General features: G+C 37.1%; 1 protein-coding gene across 1 annotated transcript in view; it reads right to left on the reverse strand.

Annotated features, from left to right (window-relative positions):
- The window catches only part of HS2ST1 (heparan sulfate 2-O-sulfotransferase 1), a 282876-nt gene that overhangs the window by 78405 nt on the left and 195522 nt on the right, over nt 1–8949 (reverse strand). Inside the window, exon 2 of the mRNA XM_006898224.1 lies at nt 7591–7829. Within this exon, the coding sequence (XP_006898286.1) occupies nt 7591–7829 (239 nt within the window). The remainder of the gene's footprint in view (nt 1–7590; nt 7830–8949) is intronic.

Genomic DNA, 8949 nt, shown 5'->3' on the forward strand with positions numbered 1-8949 from the left:
GCGATTGGCACAGGACAGAGCAGAGTTTAGGGCTGTTGTACATAGGGTCACTATAAGTCGCAAGCGATTCGATGTCACATAACAGCAACAAACAACATCCAATCAATCAAGAATGAGAATCTTGGAACACTTAATTGTACTGTTGCCAAACCAACACTGAGATCAAGAAGCACTTGGCTTAAAAGAACGAAGAGACACTGCATGGTTTAAAATCAGGAAAGGTGTGCATAAGGGTTGTATACTTTCTCTTTACACCTATTCAACCTATACACTGAACAAATCATTGCAGAAGCTGGGCTCTATGCAAAAGAATGTGGCATAAGGAATGAAAGAAGCCTCAACAACTACCTGATATGCAGATGACACAAGTGAAGAAGACCTGAAGATCACTGAAGAAGAAAAAAAGACTACAAGCCTTCAATATAAATTACATTTTGACAGATAAGGATTTAAAAGGAATATATAATTAGACCTTACACACATGACAATAGCCTAGAATAGAAGGTACACTGCAAAGAGGACTGGGGTGTGGGGAAGATAATTGTGCAATACTGAATGGATATTTTTTTAAAAAGTGAACTGGTGAGGAAGAAAGGAAGCAGAGGGGGTAAAAGATGTAACAATGAATGAATAAAAATATCACTTTTCCGTAAACATTTGTTAAAATCACAATTAAAATTTAGAAATGTTATTTTTTAAAAGAAAATCTTTACCAAGAGGCCAATAGGAAACATGATATATGGAGAAACATTGAAGTTGTCAGAGACTTCCTTTTACTTGGATCTATAATCAACAAGCATGACAGCAGTAGTCAAGAAATCAAAAGATGTGCTGCACTGGGGAACTCTGCTGCCAAGAACCTCTCCAAAGTAGTATACAGCAAAGATGCCAGTTTAAAGACTAAGGTACCTGATGCAAGGCATGATATTTCAGTTGCTTCCTATGCATCTCACAGTTGGACAAGGAGTAAAATGACAGAAGAATTGATGCCTTTTGATTCAGTTGTGATGCTGGAGATGAGTACTGACTATCCCTAGGACTGACAAACAAATCTATCTTGGAGGAAATGCAGCTAGAATGTGTTCCTTCCAGGCAATGACTGAGGAACTTCATCTCACTATTTTCGAGCATTGTCAGGAAGGACCATTCCTTGCAAAATATATCATTCTCGGAAAGACAGAGGGTTAGAGAAAGAGGAAGATTCTTAACATCCTTTGCTACAGATACTGTAACTATAACAATGGCTTCCAGCATGGCAGAGATGGTGATGATGGTGCCGGATTGGACAAGGTTCAGATCTGTTTATAGGGTTGTTAGGAGTTACAGTTATGTTGATGGTACACAACGCCACCACTATCACCATGATCCAATCAATCACACATTAAATTTTGTTTTGATTCTCTAAATCTCCTAAGCTCCTTCCCAGGTGCCCTGATTTTTCTTTTTTATAAATATTGTAATAATACTGAAAATCGAAAATGGTTATCCTGTATAGCTGCCTACAAAAGGGATGTTTCCTCACAATTAGATCTCCGTTAAACATTTTAGAAGAATGTTACCTAAAGAGACCTCACTGTCCTCACACTGTTTCTGGGTCTCTATTTCACATCCTCAACTAAAGGATCAACAAATTCCTTGAAAGAAATAGCTTGCTTTTAATAACTTTGCTATCTCCCCAAAGAATGAAGTATAATCTCTCTGTATTATATATTCTACAGAACTGAAAAGACTAGAAAACAGAGTTGACAACTGCATCTAAAGATACTACTGTTAGGTGCCATCAAGTATGATTCACAGTGACCCTATGGGCAACAGAACTGAACCCTGTCTTATTCTGTGCCTTCTTTATAATTTCTAACACACTTGAGTCCACTGCTGCAGTCACTGTGTGAATCCGTCTCACTTGATATCTACTTCTCTTTCAATGACCACTCCATCTTTCTAAGCATGATACCCCTTTCAAAGGAACTGCCTCTTCAAGCAACATGTCCAAAGTATGAGAGATGAAGTTTGGTCATTTTTGCCTCCAAGGAGCAGTTTGGCTGCAGTTTTCCCAAGGCAAACTGTAAGGCTGTGGACTCGAGAAAAGGACCAGGATGCGAGAAAGCTTAAAGGCAGCTTTATTAAAGGAGCCTCCCAGGCAAGGTTCCTTGGTCTGGAAAGGAAGGTCAAAGAAGTTGTGCCCAAAGTGTATTCGAGCAGGTTTTTATAACAAGGTCTTAAGGGTAGGGACATTCCACTGTGGTTAGTCGCTGGTCACTTCAAGTGGGTGAGTCCATTTATTTTTCTCGTTGATGTGCAATTCCTAGTTTCCTATGCTGATGGACCACACTCTTCATGTGATGGATCTCAGAACTGAAGAATGTGACACGTTGCCACAAGGTACCAATGGATGAGACAAATTCCTTATCCCTCTTGGCCTCGGTTTTGGCCCAATACATATCTGTTCTTTTGGTAGTCCATGGGATATTCAATACTCATCTCTAGCACCACAACTCAAAGGCATGAATTCTTCTTCTGTTCTTCTTATTCACTGTCTAACTCTCAGATGCATAACATGTGATTGAGAAGACCATGATCTGTATAAGGCACACCTTAGTCTTCAAGCTGACATCATTGCCGTTGTTCTTCAGTATTTTGGAAAGGTTCCTGAGAGTAGATTTGTCCAATGAAATAGGTCTTCTGATCGCCTAGTTGCTGGTGCCAGAGATGCTGATTGTTGATCCAAGCAAGATGGAATCATTGACAGCTTAAATCATTCCTCTATCTGTCATGACTTTGTCTGTTGGCTCTGCGGTGAGGGCCTTTGTTTTCTTGATGTTGAGTGTAATCTGCATCAAAGGTTGTAGTTCTTGATCTTTGGCAACAACTTCTTCCTCACATTCAGCAAGCAAGGTTGTGTCATCTATATAACACAGTCTATTAACGAGTCATCCTCCAATCGTGATAGTCCAGCTTTGCGAATGATTTGCTTAGCATACAGATTGACCAGTTATGGAGAAAGGACACAACCCTAACACACACTTCTCCTAATTTTAACCCTGCAACATTCCCCTCATCCATTTGGACAACAGTTTCTTGATCTATGTATAGATTCTGCATGAGTACAATTAAGTTTCTGGGATTCCCATTCTCAATGATAGCCAGAGTTTTTATGATCCACACCGTCAAATACCTTTGCGTAGTAAATAAAACATAAATAAATATTCTTCTGGTATTCTTTTCAAGAGACAAGATCTCTTTGACATCAGCTTTCAGACAAGATCCAGTCGACAACAGCAATGGCATCCCTGGTGCCACAGCCTCTTCTAATCCCCAACTGAATGTCTGGAAGTTCTCTGTCAACGGACATTTTTGGATGATCTTAAGCAATATTTTGCTTGTATGTGATATTTAATGATACTATTGTGTAATTTCCACATTCTATTGGATCACCTTTCTTGGGAATGGGCACAAATATTGACTAATTATGCAAGAATACTACTACATACATTGAATAATTTTGCACCAGACTAGAAATATGTTGAGTTTGATCTCTAAAATTATACCTACAAATACTTAAGCATGTAAATAGTCCAGCACAGTGTCAACAACTGTGTGTACTAATTATGTCATTAATAGAGCTAATTGTAAAAGATCACGTCAACTGAACTACTGAGGCTGGAAGGGAAAGGGAATAAAGAATGTAATCTATTACATCCCAAAATATTGTACTAGTCAACCAGGCTTTTTAAAAAGACTGGAACAACAGCCGACTTAATAAAAATCTCATCTTTTAAGTCTCAAAGGAATAAAATACTGATTAGAATTTGTTTTAGGAAAAAGGAATCACAAAATCAGTTATTTAATTCCTATTGAAAAAATAAAGCAGCTGAGAAAAGTATAGTGAAAACAAAGTAATAGTATTAAAATAAGCATGTGTTACAGAAGATGGAGTTCAGTGATTATTTTACAAATTCTTTCCACGGCACTCATCCAGTTCTTTCTGTTGTTATGTGCCTTTGAGTTGGAAATGTTTAATAGCTACCCTCCCTCCACTGGATTTTCAGAAGCTGTAAATCACACAGCAGAAGACTGCCCATCTTTCTCTCTCAGAGTTGTTAGTGGATCTGAACCATCTGCCTTTGGGTTGGCAGTGCAACTCCTTACCCAGAGGCTACCAGCGCTCCCTAGTTTTAAAAGTTTAGATGTATATGATCCTTAATAGAAATGTTATCTGCCATAAAAACAGACAGTAGTAAATATGGCTTGTTTGAATAATTGCTTCTACAAAGAATAAACTATAAAGCCATACCCAAGATCACTGAGTCAATTCTGAGTCATGGAGACTTCCGATGGGTTTCTGAGCCGATAAACCTTAAGGGAGAAATTGTCCCATCTTTCTCCTTTAAAGTGGCTGGTGGATTTGAATGGTTGACCTTTTAGTTAACAGCCCAGCAGGGAACACAGTATGCCACAGAGTTCCTGTGCAGAACAGGAGATCAGAAAATACCTTCGATATGGTACATTAGGAATTATCTAGCATATAAGCTATTCCTAATAACAATCAGGTTTTTAACTACCAATAAACATTTTTAAATACATTAACAAGTGATTACAACTATTCTTTGACTCTCTTCACACATAGTTTAAGTTTTATTCAGTATACAAGCTACCCTTCCAGATTTTGTCTACAGGTAATAAACATTATTAAAATGAAAATATATTCTTATTACATGATGCCTATAAATGTCTTCTCTGGTGAGTGCCTAGATTTTTATTTCATGAGTGGAAAAAAGGTGGATGTCACTTGTCAGACAATTCCCTAACCCAGAAAAAAAACATACATGAAAACTGTAACAATAAGCTAATACTACTGTTCAAAAAAGTATTACCTAACAAGTCAGTAATTATTTTTAATTATTAAATAACTTAAAATTTAAATTATTAGAATAATTTAAACGAAGATACATTCTAAAAAGCAACAACTCTAAAACCTACTAAAAACTGTATAAAAACAGAATACTTGGCACATTTCCTGCTGAGATGCTCATTACATAATTAATAGTTTTTATGACCCACTTTGCTAAATAAGCTCATGTTTCTTTTCATTTATAGGAGAGTTATTGACTTGGTGGATGGATGTAAATATTTATTTATTTTTACTCTCAGGGAAGTAAAAGTAATTATAGATCCTGTAGAGAGAGAATAATGACACAAAAAGATGAAACATTAACTTTGTGCATTAATACTATTCTCTTACTTCAGTGCATGAATTATAGTTAAGCTGTATAACATAAGAAGTCAATTTTGAAACAAGAAAGCAGCAACTCAAATGTTTTCAAATATAGACAGCCTACAACTTACACTGAGGCTCCAGACTAATGATTTCCTCATAGTGGATTCTGACAAAAGTCACATAGTTTTTTAAAAATTTTTTTAAATTATTACTGCCTTTTATTATCAGTGTTTTTATAAATCAAATATTTTTGTTGGAGGTTAGAAATATTACAGACTAACATCTGCAAGTGAATTTCTGGGAGTGTTAGCATCAGCAAATTTCATGCTGTTAACACCCTATGTATATATTGTTACTGTTATTGTTGTTGTGTACAGTCATGTGGGAACCAACCCACAGCTGACCTACTGGTGGATTTTTAGAGGCAGTTAATTGCATGGGAGGAGAATGCACATCCTTCTCCTGTGAAGCAGCTGGTAGATTCAAATTGTGTGCCACTGGGATTGCAGTGCAGCTTCTTACTAAGCCACCAGTTCTCTTTTACATACATATTACTAATGATAAAATAAGCATAAATAAATAAAGCACCAAGAACATAACCAAATTTAAGTATGGTTCACCACATATGTGTTAAGTCTGGGACAACTTGCAGATAACTATCATTCTAACTATAGGAGTATATCATACAATCTATTCAAATATGGTACTAAAGGGGTTTTGACGGAGTACAGCATTATAGGTTGGACTAAAAGAAAGGTCAGAGGTTCGAATCAACCAGGTACTTGTTTGAAGAAAGAGACACTTCTCTAGTACAGCTTATAAATGTTAACAAGAGGAGACTGTTCATCTCTCTCCTGCAGAACACAGGGAGATTTCAACTGTTGGAGGTATCTGGCCTCTTGATTAGCAGTACAATATACTACAGTCTCTGCCACTAGAGTTCCTTACAAAGATTTACAGCCTTGAACTGGGTTGACATTTCATAGTAATGAGTTGGGTTTTCTGGAATTTTTTCCACTTGCTATTTGATTCTCCAGAGTACAGTCAATACTATCTTTTCTTTACATTAGACTAAACTTTTGTATCCTCTTCAATATTTATAGGCAGTACATTATCTCTAATTGTACATAGTAAGAACTCCAAATGTTAGAGAAACGTTTACTTACCTACCTATTCACCTAAAATATAAGAATTTATAAGACAAGATTATTTCAAAGATAAAGGTCAAAATTACAATTCTCTGGAAGTTTATAGCCAATAATTATATAATATTAGTTAAGGAGAGGAAGACATTTAGTCTAGATACAAAAGTGATCCATATAGAGTATGGATATTCATGAAATAAATGCTTCTCTGATCATAAATTGTTGCTGTTGTCATGTGCCACTGAGAACCAACTGATAGCTGACCTTCCTGTGGGTTTTCAGAGGCAGTGAATCGCATGAGAGGAGACTGCTCATCTTTCTTCAGTGGAGCAGCTGGTGGATTTGAACCACATGCTTTGGGGATTGCAGCACAGCTTCATATTATTAGGTCACCAGAGCTCCTGATCATAAATTAAAAAGTATCATTTATAAAAAGTATCACTCCCAAGAGAATCTATTTTCTCTTCAAAAAGCCAAATCATTAACTCATGCATTTGAAAAGAAAGTGAATACATACTCTATACAAGAAAATGTGCCAAATATTGTGAAGAATGTAAAATTATATAAAACTTGGTTAATCTCTTCCCTAAAGTGAGTTTATGATTAGTTACTGACAGCATAAAAATTCCAACATAGGGTGACCCCATGTGTATCAAAGCAGACCTATAACTATAAGGTTTGCAATGATTGTTTTAATCAGAAATAGCTCTTAGGGTCTGTCTTTTTTATCAATAGTCCAGGCTGCTTAAAGCACATGTTGTTGTTGTTATGTGCCATTGAGTCATTTGCAACTCATAGCGACTCCATGTACAAGAGCCCTAAACGCCGTTCGATCCTGTGCCAACCCTGCCGTCTCAAACACACTCATTCCCACCACTACACTCACAGAATCGATCCATCTCATCAAGGGTCTTCCTCTCCTTTGCCATTCCTCCACTCTCCCAAACATGATGTCTTTCTCCAAGGACCAGTCCCTCCTTGCAACATGCCCAAAGTATGGCAGAAGAAGCTTCAAAATCCTTGACTCCAAGGAGCATTCTGGCTTCACCCTCTCCAGGACAAACCTGTTTTTTTCTCCTAGCAGTCCATAGTATATTCAACACTCTTTTCCATAGAGACTTTCAAATAAGCATGCAAGTCTCTTTAAAATGTTTCACCCACTTGAGATACAAAATCTGAACAAGACAATGTCAGGAAATATTTGAGTATGCCTGAAGTGGCGTTTACCTGATCTTGTAGTGACATCACTGGATTATTTTTGGTAGTGTTGATGTGAAGAACATGGTATTTATTCTTCGCACATAGGTCATAGGCGATATTGGTGAAAGAGGTGCTTGCAGTTTTGGGGACTCTGTTATAAATGATCACCATATCCTCTTCTTCATCTAAAGCTACATCTTGCCGAGGGCCATCCATTGTATGTCGCTGTTCAATTTCTCGTACTTCATGTCTGGCAATAGCCCTTTCTGCAAAGAAAAGCATGTAAAGAATTTTTCAAGAAAATAAAAAGAAACTCATGAACACTGAACATCTGATCATGATCACACTCATTGTTGTGGAGTCAGAACCAACCCAAAACTGACCATCCCATGGATTTTCCAAGACTATAAATGGCATAGGAGGAGATTGCCCGTTTTTCTCACAAGGACACATACTGGTAAATCCAACAATGAGTCCATGGGTCATAATAGTGAAAGATAAAACCACAGATTAAAAAAAAGACCAAACATCAACGCATAAAAAAAAAAAACATGGATAAAGAGTTTTGAGCTGAAAAATTCAGCCGACTGTAAAATAGCTAGAGCCTACAGCATAGTTTTCTGGTACAAGGACTAAACCTGGGCAGTTGAGGAAGTATTTTGAAGACCAAAAATTCAGAATACCTTTGACGGGTAATCCACATCAAAAAAACAGAGGAAACAGAATCATCAAATTTACAGTATCACAGACCACAGTACAGTTTAGAAGTCACCTCACAGTCCAAAAGAATTTCCATTAACTATCAAACATACAAAGAAAAAACTATGGCATATAAAACTTGATGGTGAATAAATACACTTAGAAAATAATTTATTATTTAAAGATTATGAAAGTTATTATTTGGGATTTAGTTAATCTCTGTTTTTTTTCAAAACATGGTAGAGTAATGATTACTTATGACTTCAGGTAACAGTACCATAACTATCCTTACTCTTTTTGTCACTGAGTTACAGGTAAATCTTGGCTATGTTTAATCCTTATTTAAATATCTCATGGTTCCTCTAATTCGATCGAGTTGAGTTTTCAGTTTGCTATTTACAATCTTCTACTCTAAGAACAAAAACAGATTCATCCTGGAGAGGGTTAAACCAAGCTACTCCTTGGAGATAAGGATTCTGGGGCTTCATCTGACATACTTTAGACATGTTGTAAGGAGAGACAGGTCCTTGGAGAGGGACATCTTGGTACCATGCTTGGTAGGGTGGAGGGACAGTGCAGGAGGAGAAGACCCTCTATGAGGTGGGCTGATTCAGTGACTGGGGTAATCGGGATGGGTGTGTCAGAGGCAATGCGATTGGCACAGGATAGAGCAGGGTTTAGGGCTGT

Source organism: Elephantulus edwardii, unplaced genomic scaffold (assembly GCF_000299155.1).
Source record: "Elephantulus edwardii isolate Elephantulus edwardi_28Jun2011 unplaced genomic scaffold, EleEdw1.0 scaffold00224, whole genome shotgun sequence".
Classification (NCBI taxonomy): domain Eukaryota; kingdom Metazoa; phylum Chordata; class Mammalia; order Macroscelidea; family Macroscelididae; genus Elephantulus; species Elephantulus edwardii.